Source organism: Chaetura pelagica, unplaced genomic scaffold, assembly GCF_000747805.2.
Source record: "Chaetura pelagica isolate M959 unplaced genomic scaffold, ChaPel_1.0 scaffold330, whole genome shotgun sequence".
Lineage (NCBI taxonomy): Eukaryota > Metazoa > Chordata > Aves > Apodiformes > Apodidae > Chaetura > Chaetura pelagica.
This window is the reverse complement of record NW_009951918.1, coordinates 425596-449341: the sequence shown is the minus strand read 5'-3', so window position 1 is coordinate 449341 and position 23746 is coordinate 425596. Positions and strand designations below refer to the sequence as shown.

Genomic DNA, 23746 nt, shown 5'->3' with positions numbered 1-23746 from the left:
AATGTTGTTGTTTCTGCCAGTCTGTATCTGCCTTTAGAAAATAATGAAATGTTTCAAAAAACTTGAGAAACTCGTAATTTCTTGTGTGCTAAAGCTTTCAACAATAGATTATACCATTATTTTTTCATCTCCTCTTTTGTTAGGTTGTTAAAGCCCTTAGCTTTCTTCAATACAGATTTTGTCACTTCATATGTATCCTGACTTTTAGCAGTTTTTGGATATCAACAAACTTACCCAAAAGGAGAAAACAACAATGGTACAGCATCCTGGTCACTTTTTGGAATTACTTGTAGGTCTTAGTGAAACCTTTTTTTAAAGTATAAATTTTGTAATGCTAGGTTGCAATGAGGTTAACAAGAGTGATGAAATATTAATTACCTTGATATTTCATTATTCATTATTGAAAGGTGAACGGTCCGGTTACTTTACGGTTCCTCTGATCTTAGTAGAATGTCTTTCAACCTGGGTAATGAACAAAAAAATATCTTTTTGTGTGTGAATTTTTTACAATAGAATTACAGACTACCCAAAAGGAGAAAACAACAATGGTACAGCATCCTGGTCACTTTTTGGAATTACTTGTAGGTCTTAGTGAAACCTTTTTTTAAAGTATAAATTTTGTAATGCTAGGTTGCAATGAGGTTAACAAGAGTGATGAAATATTAATTACCTTGATATTTCATTATTCATTATTGAAAGGTGAACGGTCCGGTTACTTTACGGTTCCTCTGATCTTAGTAGAATGTCTTTCAACCTGGGTAATGAACAAAAAAATATCTTTTTGTGTGTGAATTTTTTACAATAGAATTACAGACTTTGTTCACTCTATTAAAAAAAAAAAAAAAAAGGGCTTTGAAAACACCATTTATATGCATGAGCCATCTCTGACATGTACAGGATTTGTCCTCTAGGCCCATCAGAATCCAGTGGTAGAACCTCCCTCTTAGCACTACACCAGCAGCAATTGCAGACAACAGTTGGAGTGTGTATGGGTTGGTCCTGTGAAAACATTCCTCTGAAGAGATGAAAGAGCCATAGATCTAAAAAAACACGTCAGTGTCCTCAGAGTAGCTTATATGCTTTGGCAGCTGCAGGTTGTTGTTTATTGGCATTTTTATTCTAGCATAGTCTCCAATAGAGAACTTCCTTGATTTTGCAGTACAGTGTAGTCTTTTTCATAAGAAGCAGCAAGTGCTTAAAGGATGCACAGACTTTTTGGTTTTATTTCACAGGTTGTTTTGTTTTACAGCAAGGCAAGCATCATTGGTTGAAAAATATTATTTATTTTGTCCATTTTCTATTTGTTGCAACGGAAAAGATTCCTTGGGGTTAGTCACTTGACCTGTCACATAACTGTGACCTTCCTAGTTTACCTTTTTTTTCCACTAATACACAGAACCGAGTAAATTGCCCATCAAAAAGGAAAGTAAATTAGGATGTATTTCAGCCTACATTGTGTGGAAATATACTGGAAATTGTCTAAGTATGCATTATTCTGACCATATATAGATTTTCTTTTAATAAAATTACATTAAACAGTCATCGGTGAGGTTATTGCCAGTACAGTCAGTTGCAGATTCATTTAAGTTTTGTAATCCCTGGACTATCCAAAATTCTTCTTTACAACACATGTAATAGCAGCAGATATTTCAGTATATCTACTACAATTTATATATTGCCACATGGAGTATTCTTTGGTTTACATTATTGATTGTAACAAAATGGTGATTCTTACTTACTGAATACTGTAGTTTTCAGGTGTTTGAAGTGTTAGCCACAGAGTCTTTCATATAAAATTGCAGTTGGAAGTTAAGACCTTAATTTAAAATGTGTATTTACGTATGCATTTTTTTAAATTATTTGTTCCTTTTTTTGAAGTTGGAGCTACCAGATGTGTTTTTGTGCTTTATGCAGTGTGAACGTCGTTGGTGGTGGCATGTTATTAATTCAATTACCACACAGAATATAGGTTGCTAGACTAGCTTGTTAAAATTCAGAAAGCTTTTTGTAGGCTATGTGAATGTGAGGGATGCATAAGATACACTTGTCCTAATGAATGACAGATTTTGGTTAATAAATAATGTAATTTTGTTAATGAATAATTGACTGAGCTTATTGGTTATGAATAATAACAGTATAGTGTAATTCAGTATATTCCTGCATGTATTATTTGTAGTTGGAAGATCCAGAATCTTTGAGATATGACATATTTTCCTGCATGCTTCTTGTTTAATAAAAGAGCACCTGTTGGTAGGCAGTTAATATTGAACACCAACAGGTGACTGACAGCTGAGCCTAGCACATTGCCTGATGAAGACACAAACAAAATACATTTAATCTAATTATAACAGGTGTTTAGACTTTGAAAATGCTAAACATAATAATAAATCTGAGTACATGGTGACCTTCCTTTGCTAAAAACTATCATTTACTTCTTTTTTTTTTTTTTAATGGATGAATTTTTAATGCATATTTGTGGATGCTCTGTTCTGTTTGAAATCCTTTTTTTCTTAATTACAGTCCAGAAAAAGCTTGGCTTCATTTCCAACCTATGTTGAAGGTAAGATTTTCTACATTTTCTAAATGTTTTTTCATATCCAAGGAATGTCTAATATTTATATATTTTTTAAATTATTTTTTTCTGCATAGAAAAGCTGCTGGAGTTGGGTATACTGTTCTGGATTAAATTATGTCCAATTTGGAACCTCAGCCTAAATCCTACTATGCTCTTTCAGAAGTTCAGAAACATGGAGCTTTTTTATTTGTAGTATTTTATTCATAGCTTCTGTTTCAGTTCTGCTGGGGTTTTTTTATCACTATCAGTTAAAATACCACAAATTTGTAATGGTAATTATGCAATACACATGAGCATATATGGACAAGGAAATCAGGCTAGGCAAGAAGACTGTAGTGTTCTCATCTGCACTGAGTTCAACTGGCAGACTAAATCCAATCTCAGTTGGATTAATTAGCATAATTGGATTAATTAATTGACAGGCCTGCCAAAGGTAATCTGCCCTGTGCTTCTTCAGCTACTTATCTTCTTATTAAAAATACTTCCTGTCTTAGAGTTAGGGTTGCACTTGTATGAGTGATCTACTTATTCAGAACAATGAAAAACCAAGTTACCTGCTACGTGATCTGCTACTAAATTTTGTGTGAGTCTGCATCTTGTGTATCCAGCAAGACTGCATGCTGTAAAACCCAGTTAGTTTGTTATGGGAGCATGACAGAAGCAGAACATTCAAAGTTTAATTTGTGGGGTTTTTTTCCACCTGATAGCAGTTGATATGATACATCATTTACACTGTCTTGGAACTCCTTGGATTGCTTTACAGTGTACTGTCTTTAAATGAGTATGTGATACTCTCTTCAGGCTACAGCTTTATCATTGGATTGGTCTTCAGTGTATGAACGGAATATTTTTGAATCTGTGGCTGGAACTAGTGTCAACTAATGTAAACTTCATGTATTATTTTGAAAACTAGCTGGGCTTTGGAATTCTTCATTAATGAAGAACTGGAATTGAAATTAATCTCCTAGTGATAAACCTGTCTGTCAAGCCCTATCTTAAATAATCCTCTCCTCCTTAAAAAAACCCAACTATAAACTAAAATTTTCTTAGATCTTGGTCCAGTGCCAAATTCCTTAGAAAACAAGTTTTCCATTTTTATGCACTACCTGTCTGAGAGATACTTGCTAGCATCTATGCTACACTTTCATTCAGATAATTATTTAATTATTAGAGGTAGTAAATATAAAAAGCAATGTTCTTTCTGTGTTCACCTCTGATTAAAATAGAGCACATAACATTTTTTTTTTGTTCTAGTATGCTTCCTTCTGGGAGTCTTATCTACACTCTTGTCAGCCAATATTCATGGTTTTTTTGTTTTGATCAGAAATTGTACCAGAAAGGGTTTTGTACCCTTTATAGTGAAGTGGTGGAAGTGGTAAAAAGGCCTTGACATGTAGAGTAACAAATAGCAACACTTAAAATGCTGTATTGCTTCAGGAATGGAAGTGTGTACTATATGTAATACTTCCAGATCCATACATTTCCTTAAGGAGAAGATACCATTTCTTTGGATCATGTACTTGAGAGCGACATGTTCATTTTTAGTATTTTCCAGATAAACAGTATATGAGCCAGTTCTGCACACTGGAGATGAGCATCTTAAAATTACTGATCATAAATTTTATTACTTCAAGAAACCATGAAGACAAGCTTGCACATAAGATTTATACATGTACTTCTGTATGTGTGTATAGTTTCAGTGTGGTATTTATCTCCAGCTCTTTCTTTTGGTATTTTAATCTTAATAATGACTTGCATTTCTCTGGGGCCAAAGTTACCCATGTTCATTCTCGGTGGTTGTTAATCTCTTCTGTTATAATTAGAACCAAACTGATACTCTGAGTATTGTTAAACTTGCAGCCTCATTACTTTATATCTCAAGATAACCCCTGAACTCCATTGTGATATTGTAGGATTTTTGCTTTGTTCTTAGTAAAAACCCCCTAAAACCAGTTTAATATTTTGGTGATAAAAGTGGACACTTGTACCATTAGCATTCTTTAAGAGGATTTGTGTTTTCACTTGCCTTGAACACCAATTGTTTTTTCTGACTTTTAAGAAAACGAGAAGCTTCTTGTCTTAACCAGTGTGTCCTTTTGGATCTTGCCAATTTTAACACGTAGCAAGGTGTTAAAATGCAGCATTTTTACTGAGAGAATTTTTGGGTATAATCACCAAGCACCAAAAAAATTACAGATCATATGTACTGTTTTGTAAAGGTTTGCATTGTCAGGCACTGAAGACTTCACCACCCTCTAACTTTCAACAGGAGTTGATGTCACATCATTAAGAATCTGAGGGGCTAAGAGAGTTGTTTTGTCATCAGGGGAGCCAGTGCTCTGTGTATTTAACAACATTATTATTTAACTCGGTACTTCAGTATCCTTCTTGAGACCTTGCGAAGGGAAAAGATGTACTGGTAAAGCATTCCTGGGGAGGTTCTTCTGCCTGTTGTACTAACTGCAGGTAACACACAAGTGAGCAAGTGGCTAATGGCTGATGCTACATTGCACCCTTCCTCTTTCTGTTTGTGACTGTAGGTCTTAGAATTGCAAGGCTGATTTTCATGGGTGGGGGATGAGTTGAGTAACTGTGTCTGTTCCTTTATAACAGTGAAAACTCGCAGAGATTATTTCACTCCAGGGTCATCCCTGCTCAGAAAAGAATGAACTAATGTGAGAGACAGGCTAGATTAACAACTACAGCTTTTTCTGGGGTGATGTCAAGGGCATTTGCTTGGTGTTTTGTACCTTTGAAAGTACTGGTTGCCGTATTACCATGCTAAACTGGAGTATCTCAGAGGAAGATTTTGTGGCCATCAGATGCGGGCTCAAGTAATGAGAGTGGTGCTGTGTTGCCATAGGTCAGCATGATTTTCTTCAGTGGTTGCTTTCCTGTATTACAGTTCCTGGACCTTGCGACCCTGAAGACTTAATTGATGGAATAATTTTTGCTGCCAATTACCTTGGCTCAACTCAACTCCTTTCTGATAAAACTCCTTCCAAGAATGTGAGAATGATGCAGGCTCAGGAAGCTGTCAGCAGGATCAAGGTGAGGAATGATTCCTGCTACTTCTCATATGGGTACCTTAAGGTGGAAGATACGAACTTCTTATGCATGTGGTAGTTTTTACATGTGGGGTTATCTGTGGTTTCAGAAAGGTTAAGGGCCTCTTCTTTCTTTCTGCAAAATAAATAATGTTTAATGCTTCTTTTGGAACAAGACTGATAAGGAAAAGTTACGAGATCATTCTAAGTGTCTATAATAATACTTGTGCCATGTACTCTAAGACACAGTCTGAAGTGAGTAGTGGTCTAAGTTACATATTACCTGCATTTTGATGGAAAACAGTTTTAAGGAATAACTAGTAAGTACTGGGGCTGCTTCTGGCTTGGCACTTGATGAAACTGGTTCTGTGGTAATTTCTGCAGTTATTTTTGACCCTGCTGTGGATGCTTGTTTCTCCACCACATAACAGCTAGGAGCTGATTTAAAAAGAAAAAGAAAAGCCTGTGACAGTACAGAGGTATATGTAAAAAATAATTAATCCTGGAATCTGACATGTTTTCTTTGTTTGGAGAACAAAAATGCCCACCGATTCCTTTATGGGCTGGGGCAAGCAATGGTTGTGCTGCTGAATTGTAAATTAGAATTATGACATTGTTAACTGAAATTAAGGTGTGTGGATGAAGTATTGCAGAGTTGTAGAGGATGCTGCAATATTCCTACTGCCAATACTTGACTGGGTGATATGCACACAGCTGCATCTTCTGCTAATACTGCTAACCAACACAATCTCATCTGAAATTTTCCTTAGTTTAGTATTTCTATATTCTTTTGTATAACTTATTTTGGATTCAAACTCAGACTCTGTGTGCAATAGTAAAAAAGAGAGAGGAAGAGAGACAGCACGTTATAAGCAAGGCCAACAGCACCGTTTGTTAAGGTCAGCTGATGCTTGCTACTGATATTATGCCTTCCAATGTTTTCCATGCCAGGTGTTCAGTTTGGTCAGTGTATGAAACTTTCACGGGGAAGCTCCAATTAGCACCATTGAGACACTTTGTGAAGTTGTAATTTTGCTGATGTTCAAATAAATATGTGCTTGTAACAATTTCTCTGAAAAGCACAAACACCTGCAGCATTTTAGAGGAGGCACAGGTGCATCCTTCCTGTTGCAGATAAGTCAGCTTCTGCCATCTCTGCAGAGGTTTCCACAAACTTCAGCAGATAATGACCCTTTTGAAACAGAATTACCTATCTGTGTTTCACTGGAGAATTTGGCTTCAGGGGCACTTTTTGAAAAGATTTTTCACTCAGCTTACCAAAGTCTGGCAGGTCTTGGTAGGTTCTTCTTCCCAAAGCTACAATGGAGACTTTCCCCTTACAGCGTTTGCTTCTTTCCTGCTGGGAGTGCAAGTGGGGGTGTGCATGTCTGTTCAGTGATCCATGTGTGTTCTTTCCTGGCTGTTGGCCATATGGTAGAGAAGTTGCCTGATTTGAATGCACAGAAAACTAATTCTGAGGTAGAGAAGGGGAGAAATAAGGGCTCCAGAACCTAGGAGGGATGTATAAGTGGAGGTTGAAAGGAAAGATTGGCATCACCTGTTACAGGAAACTGGTATTGAGAGTTGAACTTGAGTCTGGGACTGGACAGGAAGCTTGCATGTAGATGGTGAACCTTATACGGGAGTGCAAGATACATGAAGTTTGAAGGGGATGTGTTTATGAAAACTGGAATAGATTCAAAGCAGGCCTGTAGAATGTTTCTGTATGTATTTCCTAGAATTTTGTTAATATCATGAAGTTCTTTCTAAGGATTTTTTTTTTGCCTCAGCACTGCTGTTCCTCAAAACAGAAGAAAACTGTAGCCCATTTCACTCATAAACTCATAATGTATACATCCATATAAATCAGTAGGCATACGTATTCTGGATTGTAGTAAATTAGTCCCAGGATGGAGGCCCAAATAGTTGCATTGTTGACCTGGCAAAACCTTAGCTTGTGCACATAATTTTCTGAAATTTTAAGTGCATTTCAGAAAGTGGCTGGCATGCTGCATGGCACATGATACCATTGTTTGTTTTTTTGACAGTTACTGCTTTTCTGCCTCTAGGTGAAGCCATGTAAATACAGATCCCTGCACCTTAGGGTCTTCAGTTTGTTAGGGTTGGTTTTGGCTGGTTTTGTTGCTGATTGTCATTGGAGCTAAACTCTTTTAGTCAGAAATTTGTCGTGACAGATGGAGTTTCTGCTGCCAGATTCATCATTGCTTAAGATGGCCTTTAGCCCAAATGTGTAAAATGCTGCTCGCACAGTGACTGTGATACTGTACCCTGCTTGTGTGTGTTTGCAAAGCCTGTTAGGTGTTGCACATAGAAACATTTCTCTGTAGTTAAAGAAAGTGAAGGTTCTGAATGAAGAATGAGCTTTTAGAAATTTACAGACTTTTAAGTTAAGAACATTAAAAAGGGAAACAGATAAACTGCTTTGAAGGCATGCAAGAAAGACAGCTATTTCATGTTTCTGCTAGGTGATTCTTTTAGTGGTAGATCAGATATTTCAGCATTTTCACACTGTAGTCTCCTTTCTTCAGATACCATAGAAAGACTCATCTTATTTGCATTTTACTTTAAGTATATCCGTAATACTTGTAACAGTAAAAAAGTTGATACTGGTCGTTAAAATTCACAGCTGTTATGTTTCACATGTGAACTAACAATTAACTTTTATTTTTATTTTTTAATCTGCAGATTTGAGCTGTGTGGCAGGTTTCAACATGCTTAGATAACAACTGATTTAATTACTAAATGTAATTTAAAATAAAACCCATATGTGGAAATAGCTTAATATTCTGCACATTTTTATATACTCAGTGTTACCTGGGTATTTACTGTATTGCAGTACATTTTTTGTAGAGGTTAAATGATCTGGGTATATTTAAGACATCCCTGTAGCAAGAGTGGAAGACTGCTGGTTTTTAACAATATATGATTTTGGAAATTGGTACTAGATACATAATTATATTTCATTTACCTTAAATGAAAAGCTTGGACTCTGTGCATTTTAAAAACTTACTATTTTGTTTAGATTAGTAAAATAATGTGGTGATAAAGATTATTTGTCTAGTAAACTGTATTACACAAATTATCCTAATTTGGTTTTAATTAATGAACCATAACTTTTATGACATTCCTGTGCAATGATAAATCACTTATTAAAATTCATTGTTCCATATCATTACCATAATTTTATGAAACATTTTTAAGTCATTCTTCAAAAAATTAAAATCTTACCAAGATCAAGTGCTTCCATTGCAAGAAAAGGATTTTCAATAAATTAAATGTGTGTTTTGATTAATCTTTGATTCTGCATTGTAAACCTCTAGCTCAAGGATTTTTTCCCCCACTTTTTCTTCTTTTTAACCTGTGCTTTCCTCCTTTTGTGAGGTCCATCACTCCATAATGTTTAGGGGAAGGGGGGAAATTGCCTGAAGGGGAGTTTTATTTTGGAAAGTAGTTTAAATACTCTGTCTCATGAGTGTTTTCCGCTTGTCCAGTGCACAGCAGGCAACTGTTATTCAAGATGAGTGTGTTATTTCTGAGTACCATTGTAAATTAATATTAGTGCAATGAAGACCCTGGAGCATGAGGCAGTTCTGTTTGCTCTTGCAATAGTTTCTGATCACCAGGATATAAAATATTGCTTAGTTTGAAAAAGGCAACTGAAAGCTGGCTTGAGAAAGTTTATATTTGTAAATATGAGCATCATGGCCTAAAGTTTCAGTAGCTGCTTTCAGGTGTGTTTAGGTAACACATGACAGGTTTGAGCTGAGGGCATCAATTTAAAATGTTTGATGTGTCTAGTGATTCAGGCCTCATGTTTGTTCTTTGCAAAAGTAGTTAGCCACGAATCTGTGTGAAGCCTGTAATAGTAAGCCTTCTTCCCAGCACGAGAATACCTGTAAATTAGGTAAGAGGCTGTTACTGTTGGAAGTAAAAGGATATCTGCCAGCCTGGTGAGTATTGCATTTTTTTCAGTAAGCAGGTCTGTAAGTTCAGTTCACCTTGGTTTGAACTAATGATTGCCAGACTCTGAGAATGCTGCTTATTTGTGTTGTTACTGTTGTCACAGTAGTAGCACACAAGGAATCAGTTTTTCGCAATGGGTTGGTATATCTCTGGATTTAAATAAACTACACTACCTAGTGACAAGACACCTATTTTGAGGTGTTTGTGAAACTGAAACACAGGTCCTTCATGGAAACCGTGGTAGTATGGAAATATCTTTGTGCAGGTGTCATAGGAAAGCCTGGCATCCAGATACGCAGGGCTAAAATGGGTATGGGTATATTTGCAAAGAAGGTGGAGAAAATAGAGATGAAAGTTACCTTGTGACATTTTATTTTCCCAGGATAAAGTAGGGCAGTTTTAGAGAGTCTTTTTAAAAGACTGTTTAAGTATTAGAGCATTAGGAATCTTGAATCTAAATTATTTAGATCTGAAATATCTGGAATAAGAATGGTTAGGATTTTTTCCTTACCTTTTACACTGATGTTACTTCAAAAGAAGTAACCTCATGATTTAAAATGCTGTAAATGAGGAGAGGCTCCACTTTTTTACCTTAAAAAAAAAAAAAAAAAAAGAGCCAAGAAACAAACCTGCAACCTCCGCCCCCTTGTTTGTTGCAAGTAACATTTTACGTGAAGAAAAATAAATCCTTTTGTGCTCTTCCTGACTCTTCTGGTGTGGTTTCTTTTAATTTTTTTTAATAGTTGTGCTAAACATAAATTTTACATTTTTTTTTAAGCCAAAAAGAAAAGGAGGAAATTAATCTAAGCAGGGAGTAACTTAGAACAGCTAGTGGTCTGTGAGCCCTGGCATTAGCATGCAGATTCCTGCTTGACTTGGAGTCTCTGTAAGTTCTTCTCTAACATATTCTCCTGTCTCTGTTTGTTCCATGCTAAGCAGATGGCCCAGAAATTAGCCAAAAGCAGAAAGAAGGTGCAGTACAAACTCCATCAGCTTGATGTTATGCCTGTTCTTTTGTTTTCTGGGAGGGATTCTTGCCTGGTTTTTTTTAATTTTGTATTTTTATTTTCTGCATCCAGCAAGTTTTCTTTAGATTTATTTCTGAGCCACCATACAAGTTGACATTTCTCAGAAATGAGTTGCCCGATTGGCCATTTTTTGTTGCTTATCATGAGCCATTTCATGTTAGAAATAGAGCAAAGTCTGGATTTATCAAATGGTTACAGGCAGTACCCAAAATGCATGCTAAAGAAATAGGACTGACATAGCAAAGGTTTTACCTCTGTAAAATGATAGATTAAAATTCAGTCTTTTTTTTAGTATTATTTTATCTTTCTATGAGTGCTTTGTTTGATTCACAGAGTGTGAAATTGCTGGATGCAAAAAAGAAAATAGTTTCTATGTGTATACACAGTTACATGCTGAGATTGACTCATCTTAGTAATCAAGTTTCATTTGCGGAGCTTTTAAGTATCTTTTAACAAATCTAATTTTTAAAATAACTACAAATGTTTGCTTTATTTTAACAAAATATGACTTCTGCAGTGGGTTAGTGCTTGAATAGTATGTTGTCTGATTGTGAAGGACTTTTTACCAGAACTGCATTATAGATTGCTTAAACTGTACCCACGTGTGGTGTAGGTTTTTCCATTGATCGTGGTTAGCCCATAGAGAAATTCCTCAGGCAAGAGATGGTGTTGGGCTTTTCTATGGCTTGTGTGAAAAGCCTTCATTAAATTGGGGTTCATATTGTGGAGAAAATTGAAGAATAATTTTGATTTTCATTATTTTTTTTATAGTTCATGTTCCAGTCAGGTATAATTTTACTGAATCAGGAAAAATATTAGGGAAGCTTTTATAGGGTTAAAATTTTTTCAAAGAATATTCAATTAACTTTCACATATATGTATATAGTTTCCATATCTTTGTGTTTATCTTTAGCTTCTGAAGTCTAATACTCTATCTTGCATTGCTGTTCTGGTGACTGTGTCTTAGTAGACCCCCTGTTTTTGAGCTAACATCATTAGTAAGTATGTAACCTAATGTTTTTGTTTGACTTTAATCTATTTATTTGCAGGCACCAGAAGGTGAATCTCAACCCATGACTGAAGTGGACCTCTTCATTTCTACACAGAGAATAAAAGTGCTGAATGCAGACACACAGGTATGGACAAAGATGCCTTTGTCAGTACTGTGCCCTTAGGCTACTGAAAGATATTTCCACCTACCTGCCAAAATTTGCTGTGCAAAAAGTCCTGGCTATTGTACTTCCCTCCTAGTAAGAAATCCATGCTCAAGAACCACATTATTCATACAATCACTCTGGTGTGTCTGACTGTAGAAATTATTAGAATTTGTGGGTAAGCTAACTGCAGTCAGTTTATTTCTTACAAGCCATCATGCATCGGATTGTGCCCAGAGTAGCCAAGAATACTTGGTTTTGATAATCTGAAGTTCCTAGTCTTTTGCACATACATGCCCAGCATGCTCAGGTTCTCTTATTGAGATCTTTATGTGCTTTTCCACAGAAAACACAACTTTAAATCTGTAAAACGTGTTCCTTGCTTTACTTTTGGAAAGTGAAGCTCTTGTTTTCTATCAACATCTCCAGGCATGACAGGTGCTACAAACTCCGCTTAACAGAAGTCTTGTATTGCCCTTTGTTCTCTTAATACTAGGTGTGCAATTAGAACTTTGTTAAAACAGCTGCTCATGTTGGTTTTTTGTGTTCCCCAGGAAACCATGATGGATCATCCCTTGCGGACCATTTCTTACATTGCAGATATAGGAAATATAGTTGTTTTGATGGCTCGTAGGCGAATGCCACGGTCTAACTCCCAGGATAATGTGGAAGCATCTCACCCTTCCCAAGATGGAAAGAGGCAGTACAAAATGATTTGCCATGTATTTGAGTCTGAGGATGTAAGGAATTATTGTCTTGTAATTTTCTAGGGGTAGAAATGTAAGCGCATTTTGGTAGGCTTGAAGTCCATTGCAAGTTATCCTGCTTGTTCATTAATTGCAACCAAATATTTCATCTAAGCAGAACTCACCTTCTGTTTGCATGTTTGCACTTGTCATTTTACTCACAAAATTGATATCTGTAGAAACACTTCCCATTTTTAAGCTCCCTCCGTGCCTCCTAATAACAATGAGAGGAGGGTCCAGTTGCGACAGGTTACAATTACCAGCCCAAATTCTACATGTGAGAATTAAAGTCTATCAGAGATACTTATTTTTCCTAGGGAAATTGTTGCAGGATTTGGTTTTTTGGGGGTTTTTTTTGGTTGGTTGGTTGGTTTGGGTTTTGTTTGGTTTTTTATCTGTTTGGGGTTTTTTTGGTTGGTTGGTTTTGGTTGGGTTTTTTTCGGAGGAGAAGGAGGCTTGTGTTGAGGAGTAGTTGCTGATGTTATATCAAAAAGCCAGCAAAGGAAGTTGGTAATTTTAACAATCCCAAAGTATACTGAATAGAAACACAGCTGAGTAAATTTTAGTCTATGGTGCTGGTTACTAAGTTATATTATGTAGGACTAGATATAGCGTCTTCACAATCAGTTCCCATAACCTGTTGATTTTATGCACTTCTTAAAAGTCAGTAGCTGAAAACGGTATATATCTGATTTAAGTTGCTAGGCATGTAGTTGTCAGGGTCATAATCAGGTTAGCTGAAATAAAATAAACTCAGTTCTGAGTCATCCAAATAGCAGAGTATTACTTTAAAGAAAGGTGAAAATACCAGTTCCTTATAAAATCTTCATGTCTCCCACTCTTCAGTGTATCAGCAAGGACTTTGAAGTGGGAAGGTTTTCTTGAATAAGCAGCTGATTTTATGTAGTGATGAATCTGTTCTAAACTTATATGTGGATAAATTGTCTGATTGCAGATGAATGTAAATATACAGCCCACTGCTGAGGTAAAAAAAGTAAGGACAGGAACACTCATAGAAGTGATATTCTACCAAAATTTGACAGCAGAAAAGATTGTGGGGTTTTTTCCCTAAGGTAACATGTAAATGTTGCAAAGTCTTTCAAGAAATTGTTGTGAAAGTAGAAAGAGTAGCCTTAATATAGGCTTACTATCACTTGATAAGCTATCTGCTTTGAGGCTGCTGTTCATGTATTTCTAGTCACAAGTTAGCTCTCTTACTGGCCAGCTGAAAAAGCAAAATTGAACTGTTGGAGGGAGAGAAACAAGAAATGTAGGTGAGAGAGTTCGAAGGAGGCAGCAGGGTGAAGAAGGAAATGTGTGTCACCATTTCCAGTCACTTCAGGGCCTGGACCTGTTCACTATTTTCTGCCCTTTTCCTGCTTCATCTGAGATTGAGGTAGGAGCAGCCAACACGGACAGGATAGTTTTAAAAGAGGGTAAGAAAAGGAGAAGATATCCTCTTAAATTGGTTGTATATTTTCTAGTAGACATTTTCATTTTCACTGCTGGCTTGTCATAACATGGCATTGCCTCTGCTAGAAGGGAGAGCCATGTGGGAGCTGCACGTGTGGGAAGAATTGTAGTTTTGAGCTACAGTCACTGCACCAGATACACCTTTACATTTTTATAACAGTTCTTACCTATAAAGGGATGTTTTTATTTGTATTTCTTATTCATAAATGCTTACCAAGCTGGATTCATGACACAGGTGAATGTGTTGACATTTTCAGGATCTTTTAAATAAATTTTAATGCACAAATATATCTTTAACTGGATTGCAGGAACTTGGCTTGTAGATTTGTCAGCTTGACCTGATAATCCATTTTATGTTGTGATTGTAGCAGAGAGAGTGTCAGTGGACAAGACCATCAGAGGGTTTCACATTTTTCTTTTCTCTTCTCTGGAAACTGCTACAGGCACAGCTGATTGCACAGTCCATAGGTCAAGCATTTAGTGTGGCCTACCAGGAATTTCTGAGGGCAAATGGAATCAATCCAGAAGACCTTAGCCAGAAGGAGTATAGTGACTTACTTAATACCCAGGACATGTACAATGACGACCTGATTCACTTCTCCAAATCTGAAAACTGCAAAGATGTATGTCTCATTTTTTTTCCATAACAGCACCCAGCTGCCAGGCCCATGCTGGCAAAAATCTGAAAACCATTAATACTTCCTCAGTGAACATAGAACATCTTCCCAAGTAAGACAGTCAGTCTTCAGTTCTGTTTCAAAGGCAAACAATGAACCCAAAATGTGTGAGCAGTGAAATGGTTTACCATTTGTTTGTGTTCTTTTTACAAAAACAACAAAATTCTGAAGTGTTTGACATTGCATGTTCATGAGATGAATTTAAAACTGATTAACAAAGGAATACAATTTAACAGGTTTTAGTAAACACTATAAAATGTATAGAGGTGTGGGTGTTTGTGAAAGTGGCTGATTCCAGATTTTAAAGGATTATATTTACCGAAAAGATTTGCAGCTTGCTTAACAAAGATGAAGCAATGCACCACTGCAACACTCAGGTAGTAGTTTTCCAATCCACAGTCACAAACTCTTGCAAACTCTGCTTGTTTAGCTTTCTCTACCAAAGCCCATGGCACCAGGGTTTCTTTCACTCCAGTTTCCTCTGCTTATGTGCAGAAATTAGTTGTATGGAGTGTTTTGCACCAAGCAAAATCTGTTATATACTGTTGATTATTTTGTGTTGATTATATTCATACAAATGAAATGCAGTAAAATGTTGTTGTATCTTGGTTTGCCTTTGAATTAGAAACACAGGTTGCAATAAGGAGGGTTGGTTATATGAATGTTTGGAGGGCAGTGTTTATTAGTTCCATAGGTGTGAAGAAGCTTTTTTTTTAAAACACTTTCTCTTACAATACAGGTTTACATTGAAAAGCAAAAAGGAGAAATCCTAGGTGTAGTGATTGTGGAGTCTGGCTGGGGATCCATTTTGCCTACTGTTATCATAGCCAACATGATGCATGGAGGGCCGGCAGAGAAGTCTGGGAAGCTGAACATAGGGGACCAGATCATGTCAATCAATGGGACCAGTTTGGTTGGTTTACCACTCTCAACATGTCAGAGCATTATAAAGGTATGGAGAATGTTTCTGGAAATGACATATTTTAAAAATGTTACATAAGAGAAGAGGACAAAATATGGAACTCTTAAGTAAATTATTATCAAATGTTTAAATAGCACTTTTCATTGAATGATCTTTAAGCTGCACTGGGAATTATGCTGCAACGATTTGTTGACTCCCAGAAACTGAGCTGTGCCATTTACTTGTACAGACAAGGACTCTGCAGAACTTGACTCCACAAGGGAGTATTTTGTTCAGAAGGAGAATATTACGAGATTTACATCTGAAGACTCCCAAAATTTTATGAGAAATGGACGTACAGGTGCCTAATTGACCAAGGCCGTATTAGCTGTTCAAATGCCTCTTAGGATCTGGCTGAAATAGAGCTGATGCTATTTTTTAATATGATGTATAACTATTTTAAAAACTTTTAAATTTGGAATTAAAGACATACTTATCCTCTGTAGCAACTTTGCCCAAATTATTTGAAAATCTGATGCTTCTCTTCACTTGCCTAAATGGAATATTTTAATTAGACGAGTTTTCTTCTAGTTGTCAGAAAAGTGTGACTGCAAAAAAATGCAAGTCAGCTGGAACTGAACAGTACCGGGGGTAGCTGTAGCATGGAAGAGAAAAGGTATTTTAACATCAGAATTTCAAGATCTGAAAAGGTGCATCCCTAGGGAATGTTTGAAATGATGCTACATGATTTTGTTATTGATGGACGTAGCCCCACAGAGCTCCTGCAGAACACATAATGTAGACAAGTAATGTAATGCTGGCGGTGCAGTGTACAGGAATTCTTCTCTACTTTCTAGGAATATGCCTGTTGAACTTACTTATTCAAGCAACTTTTTGGTAACAAGTTGTGTTATGTAAGGGTTTTTTGCATTTTGAACTTTTTAAAATTGCAAAGTAAATTTTGCATTTGCAACATAAATTTACAAAAAAAAAAAAAAAATTAATTACATAGTCTCTTTTTAATTTTCGTCTATGGATTAATTTCTTAATATTTGAGCTAAGATCTTTGTTATAAAGGCTTCCCCTCCTGGGTTTGAAAAATACTAATGGTGAATTCTGATGAGTGATCAAATGCATAAATCAATGAGTTTCAATTCAGTGAGTAGAAATGATAGCCTGAAAGTGTAACATACTAAAAACATGGTAAAAAAAATTGTGAAGGAAAGAAAAAGAACCATATTAAATATCTTTGTGCCAGCTTTAGTGGAACAAAATTCCTTGCAAATTTAAGCTTTTCATGTTAGCTGTACTTGTTTCCTAACCCATGTCAGTTTTATTTCTAAAACTGTGATGAGTTACACATCTCTGATTCAGAGCCTTTTCAGGTGGAGTTTCACTGTACTCATCTGTACAGAAACATCCAGCTTTGTTGTTTCCAGCTTCTGCAGACCTTTCTCTTCCTCGCTGTTCCTTACTGCTGTTGCCATAGGAACAGCTAGCCATTTATTATGTCTTTCTAAAGAGAAGATAGTGAGGTTTGTTTTCAAGCAGCCATGTTTCAAACGGGCATGTTTTCAGGTCTTCATAACCATACCTCTGGAGCTGCTCATACAGCACTTCTGGTAACAAGTATATAGGGCACCGAATGATCTAAGCACACATTTAAATGTGGCAGAAATATCTCAGAATTTCAGATTTCTTCAGCATTCTGTAAGAACTCCTATGAAAAGATGAAAATATTATGTAGATAAGAATATCTCACAAACACTCCAGATCAGTATTACGTATATCATTTCAGTATTATGGATGTAATCTGTGCTACTAACTGACTATAAACCAACTGCAAACTGTCAGAGTTCTGAAGAAGCTTTCCATATGTCGTGGTTATTCTCTAATTGTATTATGCTACTTGTATCTATTTCCAAAGCATGTGGCTGCTATCAGAAGCAGACTTAGGAACTAAGTAAGAAAAATAAGTTGGTCAAATGATATACTTGTTTTGCTTCTGAGCATCATATATTATCAGTCTGCATAATACCGGAAATTAGCCACTTCCTGTAAAATTAGAAAATGATTTGTTGGGGACCACATAACTTTTTTTTTTTTTTTTTTTTTTTTTTAAAGAAATATTTATAAATAACCTGCACATTCAGCAGGGAAATATAAGTACAATGATACCAACTCTGTTGAGGCATGTAACCTAACTAAACTCAGGTGACTCAAGTTGGACACCTAAATTCGTCAGTCCTCATCTCCAGTACTCTGCATGACTCCTACTCTGCTGGTTTTAGAAGACTGTTTTCACAAGCCCATCACTTGGAGCCACTTTCAATAGTGAGCCAAGCTGAGCTCAGCACTGTGTGGAAGTGAGGGCAGCTGTTTCCCATGTGATGATTGCATCCAGTTTAAGGCACTGACAAGAAAACAGACTGTAAGGCAGCACATTCTGGCAAGATGCAAGTCTAGTTAGTTAAGTCACTGCTGAATCTGGAGTTCAGCTCAACAGAATTAGCAGCAGTAAACTGGATGCTGAGCTTTCAGTGTACTACTATAACTGGAGTAGGAATTACTTTTCAGAATTAACTTTTTGAAATCAGTGCCAGACAGCAGTTAGTTGCAGTGAGACCCAGATTTCAATTGTACTTGTAAAAGGAATTCAGAAGTAGGTACTGGAATGGGTAGGAGTTGTATTAAAGTGGAAGTTGCTGTGTTATTTATAAGGCATTTCTTTCCTAATGTAGATTATGTTTAAGTATTTATTTATGGCTGATTCTTTGTGTGAATGAAGCATTTTAACAAGGCCAAGTGCAGGGTCCTGCATCTGGGCCAAGGTAACCCAAGACATAAATACAGGTTGGGAGAGGTCACACTTGAGAGCAGCCCTGTGGAAAAGGACCTGGGGGTGCTAGTGGATCAAAAGCTGGACATGAGCCACCAATGTGCAGTTGCAGCCCAGAAGGCCAACTCCACCCTGGGCTGTATCAAAAGAAGTGTGGCCAGCAGAGGGAGAGAGGTGATTCTGCCCCTCTACTCTGCCCTGGTGAGGCCTCACCAAGAACACTGCATCCAGCTCTGGTGCCCCCAGCACAAGAAAGATGTGGATCTGTTGGAACGTGTCCAGAGAAGGGCCATGAAAATGACCCAAGGGCTGGAGCCCCTCTCTTATGGGGAGAGGCTGAGGGAGTTGGGGTTGTTCAGCCTGAAAAAGAGAAGGCTCTGGGGGGACCTTACAGTGGCTTTCCAGTACCTGAAGGGGGCCTACAGGAAAGCTGGGGAGGGACTTTTCACAGGGGCTTGCAGTGAGAGGATGAGCTGTAATGGTTTTAAGCTGAAAGAAGAGAGGTTTAGGTTAGAGATCAGGTGTAAATTCTTCAGTTTAAGGGTGGTGAGACCCTGGAACAAACTGCCCAGAGATGCTGTGGGGGCTCCATCCCTGGAGGTGTTGAAGGGCAGGTTGGATGGGGCTCTGAGCAGCCTGTTCAAGTGGGAGGTGTTCCTGCCCACGCAAGGGAGTTTGAACTCAATGATCTTTAAGGTCCCTTCCAACTCCAAAAATTCTGTGATTCTGTGATTTCAGAAAAATATGCTAATAATTTCCAAAAGCTCTGAATACTGGAAGTTGTGCAAGGAGTCATATCATATTGCAGTTATCTGACTTTTTACATTTGAGCTTTCGTGGCATCATACAACCACAGAGTCTCTGTGGATGGCAGACACCACTGAAGCTGTTTCAGACCAACACTTTAGCTCAAAGTGAGCAGGTTACTTAGGGCTGTGCCCATTGAGGCTTAAATAACTCCAACATTGGATACTCTACAACCTCTCTGATTAACCTGTTCCAGTGTTTTACAATCTTGACAGTAAAAATAAATTTTTCTCCAGTTTTTTTCTGGTAACTCGGAGTTCATGATGAATCTGATATAACTCATTTAGAAGGCAGGAGGAAAGGAAATAAGGTGCAGTGCTTATATTGGCCTGATAAGAGCAGGACCAGCTGTTTGCTTGATGGAATTTGAATATATCCTATTAGGGGAGCCACTTACTTGTAACTATCTTGGCTACTTACTAAAATTTTATTTCCCATTCCCAGTCATTGGCTTTTTTTGCTGAGCTGTGTAGACCTGTTTATATATGGTTCGTGTTAGTGAATGAGGAAATTGTTGACATGAAGCTAGTTTTCTTAAAACAACTGTGTCAGCTTCTTGGCAAGAAAAGGATGGTATTTTATTACTTGTTTCACTGAATATTCTGATACTTATGTCTGGCATTTAGTGATTAGATTCTGTTACATTGCATACAAAGAGCTGTTTATATTCAGGGCTATTCCCATGTTGAGATTTTAATACTTTTTCTCCCCATCCCCAGTGCTTGTGTTAAATGTTTCACTCTGTCTTTGCCAGCATTTTTAATCATAATTTATTTTTGCAGGGTTTGAAAAACCAGGCCCGTGTTAAACTGAACATAGTTAGGTGTCCTCCAGTAACCACAGTCTTGATCAGAAGACCAGACCTCAGATATCAGTTGGGCTTCAGTGTGCAGAATGGGATTGTGAGTAGTTCCACTTTTACTGGTTAAGCTTTAGTACACAGTTTCAGTGTGAGAAGAAGGAAGCTGCAGTTTTCTTCCTTACATCATGCAGGACTTAGTATGTGTTAAGCCTAAGATATAAAAGCTGTGTTAATCAGAGTTAATTTTTTTCTTTGACTCTACTTACTTCTCAACTTTATAGTCAGAAAGAAAAGCTGTTTTAGTTTAAAGAAGCAAAATTGTATATCAAAACCTACTTGTCTATATCCAAGCCATTGCATGATCACAAAAGAAGACAGTTCTTGATCCTCTTTAAATGTAAGGCATCTGCATCCTAAATGCTGTTAAACTATGGTCCTTTGTAGACTCTTAAATGTCCAAAACACAGCACATGTGATGTACAAAACAACAGCCTTTTCTGACAGTTTGTTCTGTGCTTGGAAGAGAATGTGCATTAGTTACTTGTCGTTAACAAGTTGTACTTTGAATCAGTGATTGATTACATTTTAGAATTTGTGGCAGGCCTCTGTGTTTAAATGCTGGTTTACAGTTTACAGGCAAAAAAATGGGTAATCTAAAACCTGTCTTCCTTATCCAGACCCTGATAAATTTGTCCTCTCCTTTCCAGATCTGTAGCCTTATGAGAGGAGGCATAGCAGAGCGAGGAGGTGTGCGTGTTGGCCATCGGATCATTGAAATCAACGGACAGAGTGTTGTAGCAACTCCTCATGAGAAAATTGTTCACATTCTCTCAAATGCTGTTGGTGAGGTAAGAGCAGGCAATGTGTCTAGGTAGTATAACATAGTTTATCACCGTTGCCAGTAATAAGTGGTAGAAACCAGTAAGAAGTGGTGTCCCCCAAGGTGCCATACTGGGACCTATACTTGTAATATTTTCATCAGTGACATAGATAGTGGGATTGAGTTCACCATCAGCAAGTTTGCAGGTGACACCCACCTGAGTGATGCAGTTGATAAGCTAGAGGAAGAGGATGCCATTAGGTGGACCTTGACAGGCTTGAAAAGTGGGCCCATGAGACCCTCATGAAGCTTAACAAAGTCCTGCACCTGGGTCTAGCCCATCTCCAACATAAGTATAGACTGGGGGATGAATGTGTTGAGAGCAGCACTGCAGGGAGTTGGGGATGTTGCTGGATGAAAAACTGGACATGAGCCAGAATGGAAGGGTGCTTGCAGCCCAGAAAGCCAGTCATATCCCACATCAAAAGAATTGTGGCTGTAGATCAAGGGTGGTCATTCTCCCCCTCTACTCTACTCTACTCTACTCTTGTGAGACCTCCACATGCAGTTTTCTGCTCTGGGTCCCCAGCAGAGGAAGCATGTGAACCTGTTTGAGCGGGTCCAGAGGAGGGCCAAAAAAAAGGTCAGGGGGCTGGAGCATCTCTCCTGTGAAGAAAGGCTGAGACAGTTGGATTTGTTCAACCTGGAGAAGAGAAGGCTCCAGGGAGACCTCATAGCAGCCTTTCTGTATATAAAGGGACCTTGTAAGAAAGATGGAGAGAGACTTTTTACTAGAGTCTCCAGTGACAGGACAAAGGGCAATGGTTTTAAACTGTAAGAGGTTTAGGTAGGACTTAGGAGGAAATTTTTTACAATGAGGGTGATGAGACACTGGAACAAGCAACCCAGGGAAGCTGTGGATGGCCCCATCCCATGATGTGTTCAAGGGCAGGTTGGATGGGGCTTGGAGCATCCTGACCTAGGGAATTCCAAACCCCCTTCCTGTAGCAAGGAGGTTTGGGATAGATGATGTTCAAAGGTCCCGTCCAAGTCAAAACTGTTCCATAATTCTGTGATTCTACCTCTATTACCCTGTTACTGTTCAGATCTAGAAAGTGGTAATGAGAGCAAACAGAGAGCAAACCACAGCTTTTGTTTTACTGTTTACCCTTAGTTCTTCTAGGATTATAAGAATCCTAATCTGAAATTGTGCGGTGTCCACAACTTTGGATGGTTCACTGATACTAAAAATACCATTTCATAAAATCACCACCTGCAATAATTTAATAAGGGTATCCAAACTCTTACGTTTTACCTAACCCATCTGTCCTGTATGACCTTAGCTAGTTCATTCACCAATTAATGCTCTATTGTAGGGTGAACACTGATTAACTTGTATTTCCTGTAGATTCATATGAAGACTATGCCAGCTGCCATGTACAGACTGTTGACTGCACAGGAGCAACCAGTTTACATCTAAAGCTGACACCTCACCATCACAATGTGCATGGAGAACATTTTTCCTCATTAGTGCTTGTCTCTAGTGCTGCATTTTTGTGTCTGCAGAGACATTTTTCCCTCTCTCACCTTCACAGGCTCTTAACACAGTCTCTCTCTTCTCCCTCCCTTTTTGTTCTCCTTCCCACGATCTTCCCATATTTTGGGAAGGGGCAAAATACATCTACAGGACTATTTTGATGGCATCTTTTTACAAGTGAAACTTCAGGCGGTTCAACATGCAAAACAGGAAAATAACAGCAGCATTGCTCACAGCAGGACTCCCAAAGAAGCTTGACTCTGCTTCATGCTACATAATCAGTTTTATATTCTGGCTGTAATTTGACAAACTGGGTGAATTAAATGTTGCTGAATGAAAGATGTCTTTACCAAACATATAAAAGTATAGAGTGCAAAGTGTTCTCTTGGGTATCCTGCATGTGCCTTCACTTTGCTTTCTCTGTTTTCCCACAGGCACTGAGCTCAGTATTAAACATTTATGTCTGATGGGAAAGTAGAATACCAAAAGGACAGTGTTGCCCTCAGGAAGAATTACATGCTTATGAAAACTCAGTAAATGCTGCTGTCGTAAAATGAACTGTCAAAATACACACCTTTTAATTCCCCTGTCATCAGCTCTTAATGATTGTAGGACCCAAAAGGTACTCTGTGAGTTGCTGAAACATTTTCAACTTGCATTACTTACACTAAGTAATTTGAGAGAAAATTTTTGCAGCTGCCGCCCCCCTTCTGCCCCCAGGTTTTCTTCTTTTTTTTCTTCTACTTTGTTTTTAAATGCAACATGTCTTTTATAATCCCTTGGCTCTTTTAGAGGCTAAAGGGAGGGGGGAGGATCTTTAAATATCTACAAGAGAAATAGTGAAGGGCTTTCCTGAGTACCTACACTTTTTCTAGCCTCTTAATTCCTGATTTGGTGCACACCGCCATGTGTGCTGGTGTATATAGACATTTCTAAAATTGTGCTTGCTATTCATGAAGTTTGAATATAAGACATCTGCAGACTATTCTAAGTAAGTTTGTTCCCTGAGCCAGTTTTAACACGTATTTTTGTCCAAAGACCTGTTTAATTTTATCAACTTTCTCTTTAGTTCATGATACAGATAACAGTGGAAGAGGTGAGGTGAGAATAAACTTATTTATTTTGTTAAGTAATTTAACTTGTAACTTTTTTCCATATATATGTCACTTAAAGGGGATATGTCTGTACTATATGCACTTGTATGAAGATTATAAACTGTAGGGATGTATGAAATCTAGGATTTTACTTGCCTCTAACTTGCATGCTAGAGGCAAAAGGGGATAAAGGGGCTGGGTTGGGGTGTTTTTTTAGACGGGGGTGGGGGGGAAACACAACAACAACAACAAAAAAAGAGAA

At 37.6% G+C, this 23746-nt stretch overlaps 1 protein-coding gene across 1 annotated transcript in view; it reads left to right on the top strand.

Annotated features, from left to right (window-relative positions):
* Positions 1-22333, top strand: part of APBA1 (amyloid beta (A4) precursor protein-binding, family A, member 1) — a 33181-nt gene extending 10848 nt beyond the window's left edge. The window contains exons 4-13 of the mRNA XM_009994999.1: positions 2521-2560; positions 5481-5626; positions 10546-10578; positions 11684-11770; positions 12343-12528; positions 14451-14630; positions 15424-15636; positions 20014-20133; positions 20741-20881; positions 22262-22333. Coding sequence (XP_009993301.1) covers positions 2521-2560; positions 5481-5626; positions 10546-10578; positions 11684-11770; positions 12343-12528; positions 14451-14630; positions 15424-15636; positions 20014-20133; positions 20741-20881; positions 22262-22333 — 1218 coding nt within the window. The remainder of the gene's footprint in view (positions 1-2520; positions 2561-5480; positions 5627-10545; positions 10579-11683; positions 11771-12342; positions 12529-14450; positions 14631-15423; positions 15637-20013; positions 20134-20740; positions 20882-22261) is intronic.
* Positions 22334-23746: the final 1413 nt, after the last annotated feature.